General features: G+C 40.5%; 1 protein-coding gene across 2 annotated transcripts in view; it reads left to right on the forward strand.

Moving 5' to 3' along the window:
- Nucleotides 1-6,259: 6,259 nt before the first annotated feature.
- GLRX3 (glutaredoxin 3) overlaps nucleotides 6,260-16,709 on the forward strand; it is a 36,100-nt gene continuing 25,650 nt past the window's right edge. The window contains exons 1-2 of one of the 2 annotated variants that reach the window (XM_065407285.1): nucleotides 6,260-6,406; nucleotides 14,170-14,278. In XM_065407285.1, coding sequence (XP_065263357.1) covers nucleotides 6,342-6,406; nucleotides 14,170-14,278 — 174 coding nt within the window. In that variant the 5' untranslated portion in view covers nucleotides 6,260-6,341. The remainder of the gene's footprint in view (nucleotides 6,407-14,169; nucleotides 14,279-16,709) is intronic. The other variant, XM_065407286.1, reaches the window with a different exon arrangement.

Here is a 16,709-nt window from a genome sequence, read left to right on the forward strand (position 1 = left end):
CCATTTATAGTGTGCTTTCTAGGATTACCCTCTTTGCCCATCATCCCCATCATGTCACTAACCTCTCCCATCAGCACCATCTCTCCTTTTCCTCCTCCTCAAGTTCATTCCCCAGCACACTGGGGGAGTGCTCCCTGCTACCAACCTCTGTGTAGCATTCTGTGTACTGTTCCTGATCCTGGAGTCGCTGTGGAGAGGGGGCAGGACCATGGTCTCACCCCCGTTTCTACCCATCTCTGCCTCTTTTGGGGTATCAAGTTTCCTTTGGGAAGTAATGAGGGAACAGCCCATGGACTCCCCTGACTGCAATTCTGCCGGGAGGATCTTGCAAGAGGGGAAGGCTCCTTACATGCTCATCACCTCCTCATTGTGTATCCTATAAGGTCAAGACCCTAAGTCAAGGAAATAAAGTTGCCAATAAAAGTCAGCATTTTTTATAAAGAAGTACTCGTTTGTCTTTGAAAGTGTGTACTCTTTTCACCCTGTGATAGGTGATTACTATTTTGTAATGAGAGTGATCCAGGTTTGTACAGTTAGGTAGTCTCACTAGTTCAGAAAATCAAGATGTCTTTTGTGTGTGTGTGAAAACGTTAACAAAAATAGTGTTTTTAATAGGTTTGTATAAATGAGTTCCCAGATTAATGCTTAATAAACAGTGTTTTGGAGTAAGACCATGAATATGTTCCTATTAGTGCTGCATATAATTTACCAGAATTGGAACAGGAAGTAACATGATAGAGTTAAAAAAAAGTGGAGTTACGTAGGAGCCCTTCTTACATCTATATAGTTTAATTTTACATATTGTATCATACAAGTACTGAGAAATAATATTTCTGTGTACAATATAACATTGTATCTGCCTTGAGTTATTGTTAACCATAACATTATGAATTTCTCCCAGGATTTTTATTTCTTCTCCTCTGTGAACTGGAATTACATGTACCTCTGTCCATTGTGATGTCTTTGTCTGGGGTTGTGTCAGGGAAGTGGTTTCAAGACCTAATAGCCAAAGAAATACATTGTATTTACCTGATCCACATAAAAATGATGATTCCTTGCTGTGTATAAAACTAGGATTCTGTCTAATTGTGTTCATTTTTAATGGGAATTCCTAGCTTGAATATAATAAAATAAAACCTGTGTCTGTCAGGAATATGTTTCAGTGCTTCAAAGGGCACTATAATATCATTATTGGTAAATGTTTGCAATATACAATTCTTTGTAGACTGAGTTATTCATGCTCAGAGAAAAAATAGTAACACAGTCCAGAGTAACTACCTATTTTAAGAGATTTTGCATCTTTAATTTTTTTATCTCTGAGTTTGATACTGACTCTGTAATTGGGTTCTGTGTGACTTGAGGGGAGTAGGAGATCAGCTGGGAATGATGGGAGGTTTGCCAGATTAATTTGGCCTGCTGCCTGTTGTTCAATCTGGAGCCATTGAAGTCCTGGGTTTCCCTGGGATCATGCTGCCAAACACTCCATATGGGATGCCCAGAAATATAGCCTAAGTTAGGGAGATTTAGTTCTCCCATGTCTCAATGGGCCTATACATTTTTAACAGCAATTCTTGTTTTTTGCCTACCAAATGAACCTTGAAAAGGTCTTGTGAAGCTTATTAAAGAATGAGGTTTTAAATTCTCTGAAACAGTTGTGGTTGACATAGGAGATTAGGGAGGATATTTATTTTGAGAAGCAACAGCCTTCCTATAACTGTTATGGGGAGATTCATTCCTAAAATTTAACAGCATGGGATTAATTTTCAGTTTTTGAATTAGGTTTAAGATCACTTTAGCCCTCAAATATTTATTCCATCTTGGGGGGATTTAAATTGGGCCACTATTTCAGGTTGAAATCTTCCACAGATTTGTTTAAATTCAGTATGTAAACTGAACACTAGCCAAATGATAGTTGTACTGGGGAATGAGGGACTTGATTGTATAGTAAACACCAAGAGTTCATTGGACTACAGTGCCATTTTATAATCTCACTGCTAACTCATATTCATTTCCAGTAATTTGAAACATGTCATAGTTTCCACAAATGGCCCAATTACTAGATAAAATAGTTGTGGGGACAGAGAGTCTCTTTGTCAGGTTCCATTTGATTAAAAGGGAAAGACATATTTTACCATTAATAAACAGATTTGTTTGTTGGATGGTGTATTTTGGTCTTATAAAGGTCTTAATTGTGTCCCAGGCCACTCTACACAGTCGAATGCCCTTTTTTCCCCTTTAAAAAAAATCCATAAAAGAGCTGAAATCCTGACAGGAGAGTGGTGATGAGCCCGCTGATGTAAGGGAAAGGCACTTGAGTAAGTGTGTACATGCAATATTCCTTATGTTTTTTTCCCCATTTTCATGAAACCCCATCTCCCTCCCTCCCTCCCTCCCTCCCACCATCTTTCCTCCCCATTTAAAAATAGCACACACCCCACCTGTAATTTTAGAAAACAAACATATTGAGTTTTCGTTGCTTTACAGATCTAATGTAATGTAATGCTACAAAATAAAATATTAGGGAATAAATTAAAAAAGAGTGGTATGGTGGTCTGATTACACAATCCACATCAGCCTAGTGTCCTGTGCTTGGTCAGAGGTAGAACAAACAGCGGTAGAGTCAGCATCTGTTATTCACTTACTCAGCTTGCTGGGCTTGGCAAGGGCATGTGGAGTACTTTGTTTATCTGAACAGAGAGGTCCATTTTATCCTCTTGAGAGATCTCAATGAAACTTTCATAGAGATACTCTGCAATCCTCTCCTGAAGATTTCTAGGGATGGCAGCCTTGTTTCTTTCACGGCAATTGGAGATTTCCCATACCACTCTACGATGAGTTTGCCTGGCACCATGTCAGTAAACAAGTTAGCAGTATATGGCCACAGGTGGCTTTGGGACACCAGTAGCAGCTGGGTCCCTCTGTGACTTTGTCACCCCCCAGGAGTGAGATATCATCCAAAATCACCATTGCCTGTGAAAACAATGCCAGTATTCATTACACTTTTTTTATGCCCATACCCAGGGAGGGGCACCCAACGTTTATAGCTTTCATGGAACAGAACACCCTCATTCCTCCCCACTAGGCCATACTCACCATGGTTTGAGCTGCAGAGTGGTGCTGTAGTGAGGTGCTCCAAAGCTAAAGTGTCAATAAGCATTTCCTATTTATGGGAATAATGTACGGGAGTTTTGAGACTTATCTTTCCTTGATTGTTGTGATTGTAAAGCTAATGGCGCATCTGTATATTTTAATCAACAGCTTCTGGCATGATGGTCTTGTCGGGTGCCCTCTCCATGCCTGCTCAACATCTGACCCTGATCAGGAGGAGAAATAAGAGGTTTAGGGAGGATATGTTCTGCAAGTTCCTCCAATTCTTTACAGCTTCAGACTATAAGTGCAGTGCTTGGAGAGCCCATCTGAACATGACCATGAATGGAGAGAATGGTTGCTGCAGGAGAGGCAAAAGGACCGAGACGCATCAGGAAATACGCCAGGACATAATGGCTTTGCTCAGGGAATAAACTCAAATGTTGCAGAGTATTATTGACATACATGCCTAAACTCAGCAAACTTTCCAGTCCTTGGAGAATTCCATGGTTGCACTCCCTATATCCCCCAACATTCCACATGGCACCATGATGTACCTCCTTACCCCTACCTCTCCATGCTGGACAATAAAGAGAAAAATACCTACACGTATACCGATTGAAAAAAACACAGGTTGGTGTATATGTAATCTATACTGTTGTAGCTTTTATATACATGGTCATAAATGTTCACTATTTACTTCCATTTTCAGTTAGGATTTTATAATTTACTCTGTATAGTGTTGGTAAAAGTTTTTTAACCTTGTACATGTTTGTTTGCACTTCCATTTTATTTCCTGTTTCTTTACACACACAGTTCTGTTTTTGGATACTCTGAGCATCTATATTAGTTTGCAGCAAGCATTACAGAATTCATAGGTGGAAGTAAAGATCCACACATATTTATGACTTTACACCAAGCATTACAGAATTCGTAGTGGGAGGCAAAAACCCACGCATACTTAATCGACAATACTACTGTGGCTGACTCTTAAAATGGTCATTTAAGACCTACCTCAGCAGCAAAGCTCCACAGTCCTTGTGTATGACTGTTCAATAGCCTTTGCGTGTGGCTGTTCAATTTCATCAGACAGCTGGTCCACCTTGCCCCTCTGCCCTGGCAACAGCTTTTCCCCTTCGTTTCATGTATATGATCCAGTACACAACAAGCAGCTATAACCTTGGGGATATTTTTCTCACTGAGAGCCAATCTAGTGAGTAACACTGCCAGCATCCCTTCAGTCTACCAAAAGCACATTGAGTAGTCGTTCTGCACCTGATGAGCTAGTAGTTGAATCTTTCCTTGGCACCATCAAGGTGACCAGCGTACAGCTGCATGAGCCAAGGGAGCAAGGAGTAGGCTGCATCCCCCAGAATCACTATTGGCATTTCAACACCACCAATGGTAATCTGCTGGCTGTGGAAGAATGTTCCTGCTTGCAGCTTTTTGAAAAGTCCTGTGTTTCTTAAAGATGCAAGCATCACTCACCTTCCCTGAGTGGCCCACCTCCATATGAGTGAAGTGTCCCCAGTGAACAATAGCACTTGCATAACCTTGGAAAGTATCCCTTTCTGCTGATGTACTCAGTGGCAAGGTGGGCTGGTGCCAGAATAGGGGTATGTGTGCCATCTATCACTGCACTGCAGTCAAGGAGCCCCTTGCTGCAAATCTAGCCACTATTTCTTGCACATTGCCAAGAGTCACAGTCCTGCGTAGCAGGAGATGTGTCATGGCCTTACGCACTTGGATGACAATCTATGGATTTTCCAACTCCAAACTGATAGTCCAGTGACCAATAACAATCTGCCATTGCAAGCTTCCAGAGTGACTGCCATTTGCTTCTCCACTGTCCATACAATTCTCATTTTGGTGCCTCTGTGCTGCAGGTTTGCACACAGCTCCAGAAATGTGGCTGTGAAACCTGAGGCATTAAAATAATGTCATTATTGGAAATATCCTACACAACTTCATGTAGACCGGTGGATCAATTCATTCTTAACATATATTTGAGAGATCTTATGACCTCAAGCAGGACAAGCGGGAATCATTCCCCAACATCTGGAATCTGAGAGGTGAATATTTCACTGTATAGAAGGATCCCGTATGTACCGTACATGACAGAGTCTTACTTCTTTGGATGGTGCATTGAGATGTATGTTTTGGAGAGAGCGGGAGAGATGATGACAATGAGGGGCGGGGAATAGTGCTGGATCATAGAAGTGTAGGACAGAAAGGGACCTCAATAGGTAATTTAGACCAGTCCCCTGCCCTAGACCATTCCTGACTAGTGTTTAGCTAACCTGTTCTTAAAGAAAACCTCCAATGATGGAGATTCCACAACCTTCCTCAGCAATTTGTTCCAGTGCTTAACCACCCTGACAGTTAAGAAGTTTTTTCTAATATCCAACAGCATTGGCCTGCTAAACCCAGGGTTGTGAGTTCAATCCTTGAGGGGGCCATTTAGGGATCTGGGGCAAAAATCTGTCTGGGATTGGTCCTACTTTGAGCAGGGGGTTGGACTAGATGCCTCCTGAGGTCCCTTCCAACCCTGATATTCTATGATAATGAACCTAAACCTTCCTTGAAATTTAAGCCCATTGCTTCTTGTTCTATCCTCAAATGTTAAGGAGAATAATTTTTCACCCTCCTCTTTATAAGAACCTTTTACGTATTTGAAAACTGTTATCGTGTCCCCTCTCAGTCTTCTCTTCTCCAAACTAAAGAAACCCTATTTTTTAATCTTCCCTCATAGGTCACGTTTTCTAGCCCTTCAATTATCTCGGTCCCTCTCCTCCGGACTTTCCCCAATTTGTCCACATCCTGCCTGAAACGCGGCGACCAGAACTGGACACAATAGTCCAGCTCCCCTGGCCAGCTCTGACCCAGGCTGGGTGATGGCGCGTTTCGTGCTGGGCAAACCCTGTGCGCGCTCCGCTTTCGTTTTGTAAAAATCAACAGCTTCACCTTTCCAGAGAGAAAACTGCTGACCCACCCCCGCCGCCAGCCCGGCCCGGCCCGGCTCAGCCCCGCGCCGCGGCCGATCGCCCCGCCCCCTCCCGGGACAGCCGCGCTCCGGGCCTCCCTCCCCCACGGGAACGGGCGGACGTTCCGCGCATGCGCAGAGGAAGTGGGGTCGCCTAGTCGAGCATGCGCGGAGGCAGAGAGGGTTCGCTCTGAGGGAGGGCGGATCGCGCTGCTGACCGGTTGCACGTGCCCCTCCTGGCCGCAGCGCCGGCGACAGACTAGTTCTAGCCATGGCTGCGCTGGCCGAGGTGGGCTCCGCCGGGCACTTCCGGGAGCTGCTGCAGCAGAAGGGCAAGTACGTGCGGCTGGCGCCGGCTCCGAGCGGTAGCGTCAGGCCCCAGGGGCCCGGCCCGGCGAGGCAGCGGCTTTGTCATCGGGGAGTCGGAGCCAGGCTGTGGGGAAGGAGGGGGCGGGTGTTGTTCCCTGGGGGAGGCGCGTTCTTTGTGCAGGTGAGGCCTGCCCGGGCCCACGGGGTCACTAACCGCCCGCTGTTGCCTCCTCCCCTGGGGGCGTCATTAATCCCCGCCCATTACTAACCCTCCCCCCCTCCATTTCCTTGCCCTGCCCCCGTGGGGCATCCACCCCAGCCTAATGCAGTGGCCTGGGCACTGGGATACTTGGTTTGCCCTTCCTGGCTCTGCTTGTGAATTTGGGCAAAACACTTAATCCCACTCTGCTTTTTAGGCCTGGTCTACACTAGTAATTTACACTGGTATAGCTACATCTCTCAGGGGTTTGAAAAAAATCAACACCGGCCTAATCCCTGGTGTAGACAGCACTAGAGCGACAGAAAAATTCAGAAAAAATCCACACCCCTGAGCGACGCAGTTAAATTTACCTAACCCTCTGTGAAGACCGCTCTCAGAGAGCTGGATTATCTATGCCACCAGGATAATCCCTCCCATCAGTGTAGGTAGCATCTTCACTGAAGTACTGTATTCACCCACGAAAGCTTATGCTCCAATACTTCTGTTAGTCTATAAGGTGCCACAGGACTCTTGGTTGCTTTTTACAGATCCAGACTAACACGGCTACCCCTCTGAGTGGTGTAGTTGTGCTGCTTCAGCGTTTTAAGTGTAGACAAGCCCTTAGTTTGCACATCTGTAAAAGGGTCATAATGCTTGCATTCTATTTAAAGGACAGTGTCAACTCCAGTCATATTTCAACCTCATTTCCTTACATTAATAATACTTTTTGATTACTACATTGAAATAATTTAGAAATCCAGTTTACACTTTTATTTTTGAAGTTTTTTTCCTAACTTTCTTAGATTGGACAAGGAAAATCAGTGAAGTCAGTTTCACTTTTATGTTCCCAGTGCTGCAATGTTTGTAGAGTCCTGCAAATTGGCGGATATCTGCTTTATATCCGTAGACATCCACATCTGTGGATCATTTTTGCAGGTCGGATGCGGATACAGATTTTGTATCCGTGCAGGGCTCTAAATGTTTGGACTGCTGACATTGCAAGGGAGTGAGCTTGTGTTTAAAAACAACTGATTTCAAGTTTGCTTTTTTGTTTTTGTTTTTAAATGGAAGCATTTCTATCTTTTTGTTTCTGTAAAAAAAAAAAAAATTTAAAGAATCTAAACTTCAGGGCAAATTAGATTTTTCTAGTGCTGTTCTAATTTTTGTACAGTTGCATGAGATTTTTAGATTGAAGACATGAGAAATGTGAAAGTGCTGTTCTATGTTATGTTAATGGATCTTTAAAATTAATCTTAAAATAGGGATGTATACATTCACACAGTGAACAGGAATGGTACAACTGCGTTGGTGTTTCACAGCCCCAAATAGGTTTTTTCTATATCTCAACGCTATGTGAAAACTTTAAAACTTGAGTTTTCAATGAACACTTTAAACTCAATACTGGCAGCATATTTACATGTATATTAACAGATTTTTTTCAAGAGCACAAACCTGGAAGATGACTTTTATGAGCAGACCTCTGTCTCTGTGTGGAGAAAAAGTCAGCCTGTGTGAATAAGCTTGCAGGATTGATGCCTAGCAGTGTGTCTGGAACTGTACAAAATAGAAGAAAACATGGAACTGGATCCATAAAAGGACTTATGTGCCTAACTGCCACGTTAGGCGCCAGAGTCCATAATTTAGATCCTTAGGCCCCTGCTCAGCTGTTGTCTAGCCCTGTAAGTGCTTAAATTCCCTAGGCATCTAAATTTTTACTGGTGCAAATGTGCAAAGCTGTCTAAATCTTGATGCCATCTAGCTTTTGCCAAAGCCTTGGTATGATTCAAAACTAGGTGTTCCCCCCCACCAGTGGAGCCCTGTCTGGGACACGTGCTCAGAGCATGCTTGACTTTCATACAAGACAGCCAAGGAAGAAGCAGTGTCCACCTTCGATCCAATAGCTGAGTAGTTAGTGCATTCACATGGGAGACCCAAGTTCAAATCCTTGCTCCAAATCAGGCGGTGTGGGAAATTAAACTTGTTTCCTACATTTGGTCTGTGCTCTAGGTACTGGATGTAATGGGGGTACCATCCCTCCCTTTCTCCCCCTTAGGCATTAGGCGTAGCAGGACTGAGCATACATCTCCTTTGGGTTTACCCAGTGATCCCCTCTCTGTGGAGCTTATAGCTTAAACAAACAGACAATTTGCTAGAGAAGTTTACAGCAGAATTCTGACAAAACTTAAGGATTAATAGAAACATTTCCCTAGCCTAAAAAAAAGTGTTTTTTATAAAACAAATACCTGTCAGTTCTTACAGAGCAGGGGTTCTCAAACTGGGCATCATGACCCCTCAGGGGGTTACGAGGTAATTACATGGGGGGTTGCGAGCTGTCAACCTCCACCCCAAACTCCACTTCACCTCCAGCATTTATAATAGTGTTAAATATAAAAAAAAGTGTTTAATTTATAAGGGGGGGTCTCACTCAAAGGCTTGCTGTATGAAAGGGGTCACCAGTTCAAAAGTTTGAGAACTACTGTTATAGAATAACTATACAGGAGATCTTACAGTGGCGCAGCTGTATCGGTACACCTATGCCACTCTAAGGTCTCTAGTGTAGACATAGCCTTGTACTGCTAATTCAGTTACTTTTTGAACAGTTACTGATTGAACAAAACAACACATTTTGGGAAATGTTGATTTCACAAAAGGTTGAAAAGATAAATATTCTAATGAAACTGATTAAATGGTTATTTGATTATAAATATTTATATTTACTGGCAAGTTATATTATGGAATAACCACAAACTTCATAATATGTTTATGGAAAAGTTTTAATTAAATCTTTGTTTTCAGAGTGGCAAAAATGGTGGTGGATTTGTATGATGATATAACAAGAATTAAGCAGTCATATAAATCTCCGTCTTAATTCTAGTTTTGACTAAATGATATGTTAAAATGGTGACACTGTGTGCTGAAAAAAAATTGTGCTATGTTAGAAAGTGACTTTGAATATTTATAATTTAAAGATTGTTTACATTGTAGCACAGTACAATGATAAACACAAACGTAAATAGCATCATAATGGAAGATGGAGCCATCACCTTTAGAACTGCCTATTTGGAGAATGTTGTGTCATCACTTTCTGTACTGGTTCTGGAATATATAGACCAAAATCCAAATATTTTATGTTCTGCAGTTCTTTTGCAAGCATAACTCCCTCCAATCCCCTCCTTTACTTAAGAGGGAGCTGTAACTGCAGTATTTGGCCTTAAGTGAATACCCGAAAAGTTTTGTAGACAATACATGGTGTATATATCTATATTTTTCTCTGGACTCAATTAAAGTAACAGCTGTGATATAAAATAGACTAAATAACAAAACCAAGACCAATATTAAAACAATATTGGAGGTCATCCCCATAAAGCATCCCTCATTGCAGGCTTTTTTTTCCATAGCAAGGGAAAGGAAGTTATGAAGGACACACATGTTTGTTTATTTATTTATTTATTTATTTATATATATAAGTTTCCCGGTTATCTCTGGATGACAGTAGAGTCAAATATGTACTGCCTTGAGTCCAGTGTGCACTTTGTATCTGGAGTCATGATGCACTTTCAGGCAGTTGACCCTCTTGATTTCCCCAATGTTTTGAGTTACTCTATCTTGCCATTCTCTCAGGCTTTTCTAAAAAGTTTAGTAACTGAAAGGCAGATTAATTGCAACTATGTTTAAAACAAAAATAAAATATGAGGGGGGTAAGCATTCTGTTTTCACAATATTTTCATTAAGTGTACATTAAATTAAAACAAATTGCAATATTAATAACATGGTCGAGGATAATCTTGTCAAATAATTACTATTCCATTCAAAGGGGCTAGAATTACTCAGCCATGTGGTTCTTACTCCTGTACGGCTCACAAGGTGACACTCATCTGATAAGATGTACCCCTACCATACTGATTAATTTAAATTGGACATGTGGGAAATTCTGCTTGGCAGCTCAGGAATGAGAGAATTCTCTGCTGTGCTTCAGTAGTGGGAAAGAAAGTGTATCAAATTATTAAATAGCATTTTGGGCTTAATACATTGTTTAGTATCTAGCTATATTGCTATATACATCTTTTTTTCCCCGTTTGATTTTTATTCATTTTTTTTCACACTGAATTGAAGGACTTCATTTTCCCCTTACAATTTTGCAGATCAAGATCCACCACATGTGTTTCAGGGATTTCTTATGGTGTCCAATCAAGCATAGGTTTGTTGTTGCAAATACAGACTGGAACAACTGCATTGTAAATTGAATTTCTGGAAACCAAATTCTAATAATTTAATTGATCAGAACACTTCATGCTGTATGCTGCTCCATAACTAATATAGTGGTAGCATAGAAACTTGAAGTCAAGTTACTCCTATATTTAATCTTTTTTTGGTAATGCTTTTGCTTTTGGTGTAAAGTCATGGAAGTAGTGATTATGGCTTTCTCATCTTCTTAATGTTTGTATACACCTGAGAGTAGCAGGTGTTGGAAAGGAAACCTACCTTTCCTTGGCTTTAAGCGTTAGTACTTATACTCATTATTTGGGCCCTGATCCTGTGCTGAAACTGCATGAGCTGCATTGACTCCAGTAGAGTCCTGTGTGGGCTCAGGTCATTCCACATCATTGTGTCTTTTTTTTTTTTTTTTTTTTCCCCCCTAGCTCATAGAGGTCCTGGTCTATGACTAGAGCTCATAGGCGCTATGGTAATATAAATAATAATTGTCAGTATAGGGTTGGGGTATTGAACAGCTTTGAGTATAATGTATGGGATTTGCAATGTGATGTTTTATATTAAATTCCTTAACAAGTTAGTATTTTGTCTATTACAAAATAAAATTATAAATTGTTGTACAGCTTTCAATGGCATAATGTTTGCTATGTCTTGTGATTTTTATACATTTAGAGTATTATTAAGAACTTATTGTCATTTCAGATATCTCACAGACACCTTAATGTTTTTCAGCTTTGATGTCAGTAGTATTTCTCAGAAATCCATATTATGGGAGAAGTCCTTTATCCTGGGTAGTATTACACAGCCTTCACTAAAGAAGTTGGAATTTATATTCCCGATTAGTTGTCCTGTCCAGCTATATTAATCCTCCTTAACTATTCACTTATTCTGCTGAAAATAGTTTAAGAAAGCTAACAGTAAAGCATAGGAATAACCATACTGGAGCAGGTCTCTGACTGTGTTCTGCACTGGATGTTTTTGGGGAAGGTGTAAGAAACCTTGTTGTGGACAACTATTGAATAACTGGCCCACAGACAAAGTTTCTTCCTAGTTCTCATTAGTTAGAAGTTAGTTTATGCCCTGAAACATGAGGGTTTATATCCCTTTTTTAAAAAATTTCCTTGCTGACATAACTGAATGTTCTCATTATCCATGTAAAAAATTGTGCTATGTTAGAAAGTGACTTTGAATATTTATAATTTAAAGATTGTTTACATTGTAGCACAGTACAATGATAAACACAAACGTAAATAGCATCATAATGGAAGATGGAGCCATCACCTTTAGAACTGCCTATTTGGAGAATGTTGTGTCATCACTTTCTGTACTGGTTCTGGAATATATAGACCAAAATCCAAATATTTTATGTTCTGCAGTTCTTGTGCAGAGATATGTAAATGCCCACTTTTTTTAAACCTACAAGTTCTTGGGCCCAATGTCTGGTGGCTTTGAGTCCAAAGGGTAGCTTTGTGTTGGGGGGGGGGGGGGTGTTCAGTTTTGCATCTTTCGTTATCTTGTATACTCCTCATCTCCCTTCTTATTTGTTGTCCCCTCTAAACTTAATTCTTTTACCTTGGGTTATTTCATCCCAGGGAGAATTGAAGGGGGGCAGGAATAATCTATGCTGGGAAAAGCACAGTTTAGCCAATAAAAGGTGCATTTGCAGTAGGAATTCTTTGCTGATGTGATATACCTATACTGATAAAGGGCTCCTAGAGTAGACCTGGCCTCCCGGACAGAAAGAAGAGAAATATTAATGAGGGAAGTGGGTCACGTAGAGCCCTTGACATATGTGGGTGGAGAACTGGGGACCTTGGCATGGGGAAGGGAGTACATAGAGCCCTTTGTATGAGGACAATCAGAATTCCTATAATGGGTGAGACGAAGAATGGGGGATTCTGGTATGGGAGCACACAGAACTTCTGGTGAGGAAGACCAATTGGGGGTCCTTGCTGTGGGAGGAATAGGTGTGGGAGAGAATGGGGCCCTGGTATGGGGGTGGGGGAAATGGGAGCCATAGAGATTCCTTGGCAGGGTGGAAAGGGTGGAATGGGGGTACATACAGTGCCCCTGGCATATGCAGAAAGAGTGTGGGAGCCTGCTTTGGTGAGAGGAGGGAATGGAGAGCACACAGGACCCTTTGCATGGGGGAAATGTAGGGGACTCTGTTATGGGAAAGGAAGGGGATGCACATAGAGCCTCTGGAATGAAGGGATGTGTGGGGGCATTGCAGGGAGTCTCTGAAATTGAGGAGAGTGGGAAGGTGGCACACAGGGAGTTTGTGGAGGAGAACGGGAGGGATGCAATGAACTTGGCTTACAGAAGCAATGAAGTGTGTTGTGTGTTTTCCAGATTATTTGTTAAACCCAAATGTTTTGTCACTAATCGTTAGTGCCTTCAGTGCCTTTTTGGCTGAGCTTGCGAGGCTTGACAATCCATCTACTTGATGGTATTTTCTCTTTTTTGGATGTAACATGATAACTTTTAACTCCATTGATAGACATGCTCATTCTGGAATAAGAGTCCATCTGTAGATAAGCCCTTAGCTCTGCTTATCCTTGTAATACAGTTTTAAATTGTTGACATCCTAAAAGAGAGAGAAAAGGAGAATAAGAATGGTGAGATATGGGAGAATGCAAGGGCACACAGAGCCCCTGGCATGGGAAGGGGGGGGGGAGGGGGGTTGCAACGAGTCCCTGAAATAGAGGAGGATCGGCGGGTGGCACACAGAGCTTGTAGGGGGTAATGAAGGGATGCAAGGAGCCCCTGGTGTGTGCAATAAGCTCAGCCAACAGAGGCAACAAAGTGTGTGACCCCCTAGTGAGTAATTGAGGTCTTTCTGCCTGCTTCAGTTGTTGCTCATTCTTTGTATGTGATGCTGCATTCTGCTAGAATCAGGTTTGGTAGCAAAATGTCAAGCTCCTTGTAACTCGGTTGTGATTTTATTCTTCTTTTTATGTTGCATATCTTACCAGTGGTATTTGTTTTTCAGCAAACATCTCTAACCACCAGCCTTCTAAAAACATTAAAAATTGGGCAAGGCTTTGTAACTTTTTCCTTTTTAATGCTTTTTTCCCATCCCTATGCTTTCTGTGCTCTTAGTGTGGGTTTTTTTTGTGAGTTGTGATAACCTTAGAGTGGATAACTTAGTTATTTACTATGAGTTCATCTTATATGAGTTATTTTCCTTTTTTCTGTATCCAAAGAAGTACTACTCTTTCTATCTTCTTTCTATCCTACAATGTATATATATTCATGTAATATTTCATTGTTCCGTTATAACTAACCATGTTTTTTGTAGTCAGTTATTCTTCAAAATAGCATTATTTTAAAAAATCATCTCTTTCTATTAACATATCTGTGTTTTGTTTTGTCATAGGTCTCTTGTAGTTGTCCATTTTTGGGCACCATGGGCTCCTCAGTGCATTCAGATGAATGATGTCATGGCTGAGTTAGCTAAGGAACACTCACAAGTTACATTTGTGAAGGTAAGTCTTCATGTCCAGATAGTAAAGGCCATTTTAAAGATAGTAATGCAAACTACAGTCAAACACTAGGGGACCATTTCTACATAAAACGAACTTCAGAAATAGATTTTTTTTCTCTGATGACTTCTGTGGGGCGGAAGCCGAAGCTTTCATGCTGATTTGAATCCTAATGAGTTCAACTTCAAAAGTCAGTATCAGAAAGTGCATACATTGAACTGTGGGTGAAGTTCATGGTGTATTGATGGTTTAAATAACAAGTTAGTTGCATCTTCTTGCATTTAAAAATGCAGTATATTGGCACTTTAATAGGATGTTACTTCATCTAGTAAATAGGTTTTTAAGTTTGTCTGTGTACTTGATGTGACTTGCAGTGACACACCAAGCAAGTACCGTAATTAGTTGTGTAATAGCCTGATCTCTTTAATCCCAGGGATCTGAGATTAAGGTAGCAATACTGCTCTTTTAAGATTTGCTAGAGCTTTGATTTGTTTCAGTGACACTGCTGGTTAGGCAAGTAGATTTTCCTCTGGATTCATTTAGATACTCTAGTTGCTTTTCCAACCATTACTAAGGGTTTGCAGAAAGATAAATTTAAGTCTGTGTGATGTTGTCATTCTAAGTACGGCATGTTGAACAGCAGTAAGTAAATGAGACGCAATATTTTTGTGAGTTCATCTGCATATCCCAGGAATAGAATCATTGTGGAAAAAAAAAATTAATGCACTAGATCTGCATGCCATTCATTTTAAAACAACTTTCTCTTGTTAATGAGACATTTTTGTGATTATGAGGGCAGGGAGTAATGGAACAACCAGCTGCGTGTGTGTGTTTTAATTTGATTTCTTACAGCCTTTATGTTTTGTGTGTTTTTAATGACTCATCTCAGAGTTTGGCATTTCCTTTTGTAAAGCAGAAAGATAGATCTGTTTTTAATTGTATTAATTTACAAAGCTATTTTAATTAGAGTATCCTAAAATGTCAATTTTCAAAATATGATACATTGTTTTTGTTGTTTTTCTAATGCTGCTGAAGTTTATGGTAGGCCAAATTTTTTTGAAGTCTCAGCTGTCACTTGATTGTGCACCTTTAATGAATATTTATTTTGCCATGTGGGGCACGGTTCATTGGACAGTACATTGCAAAATAAAATTACAACACCTGTCTTGTAAATACATCCCGACTACAATACGTAAGATGAGTTTGTTAAAGAAAACAAGCTATAAGCAGATTTGAATAAGTCTATTGACTCAGTAGTTTGGACTCTGACTGGTACTAATTTAATATTTTGGGTTCATAATTAAAAGCATAGAACTTTGTCACATGTTCTGGAATAGCCAAGCAATCGAACTTCAGATCATTCAATAACAATTTAGCTAACCTACCAAAGTTAATTTTAAGTACCTAATCAGGAATGTGGGTTCCTAATTGTGGACTGCCCTGTAAGTCACATCATCAGTTTTAAAATCCATTGTTTATAACAAGTGTAACGTCTTCAAAACCTTCTTCAAAATCTTGAGCAACCTTTTTAAATGTGATTTAAAATTATGACTGCAGTATTTAAACACAAGTTTATATTAATTTTTTAAAGATGACCACAGAATAGATCTTAATTTTAACCAAGTCACGAGGTTTAAAATGTGACTGGTGTTCTCTGTATCTTAAAACAGCCTGAAATTTGTTGGATGGACCAATAACAAATTCAGTTTTATAAAATAAGTTATGTGTGAATTAACTTCATTAAAGTGCAACAAAAGCATCAAAGTAGCTAAGAAATGAGCCACCAAAAGAAAAAGGAATAAAAGTTCAGTACCATGTAACAATGATTCAGCCATTTGCAGGAGATCAGAAAATAAAAATATATTGACAGATTTTGTTTCTCAGTTAATTCTTGTAGAGATTTGACTATGTGGTTGGAGTAGGGATAGAAGACTCAAAATTAAAGGTCACAGTCTGGTGCTGCTTGCCCAAATACAAGATAAACCAGGTGAGGGAGATACTGTAAAGATCTGTTGTGTGCATCAAACAATCTTATGATTCAATCAAAAACTGCAGGTAGAACCTAAAGGAGCTTATTTAAAAACCATTCTCAAAAATCTCTGTGTGATAGCCTGGCAGAAGGCCAGTCATGGCTTATTCTTTAGGCTATGGTTCATAAAGTTAAGCTGTAGTTCCATTCCCTTCACATATTTTTCCGAAAACTTTAGAAGTATGTTTGAGAGAAGGAAATTTTGAATGTCTACTTGATGACGATGCTCACATTGCTGAGTGCATAATGACTGCTTGTTTTGGTGAAGGATCAAACCTGACAAAAATTAACTTGAGAGCAAGAGAAATTTAAGGGGCCTGATCCAAAGTCCACTGAAGACTCCCATTGATTTCAGTGGGCTTTGGATTAGGCCCATATTGAGAGAGAAAATCCTTGATCCTTCTC

Source organism: Emys orbicularis, chromosome 7, assembly GCF_028017835.1.
Source record: "Emys orbicularis isolate rEmyOrb1 chromosome 7, rEmyOrb1.hap1, whole genome shotgun sequence".
In the NCBI taxonomy this organism is placed as follows: domain Eukaryota; kingdom Metazoa; phylum Chordata; order Testudines; family Emydidae; genus Emys; species Emys orbicularis.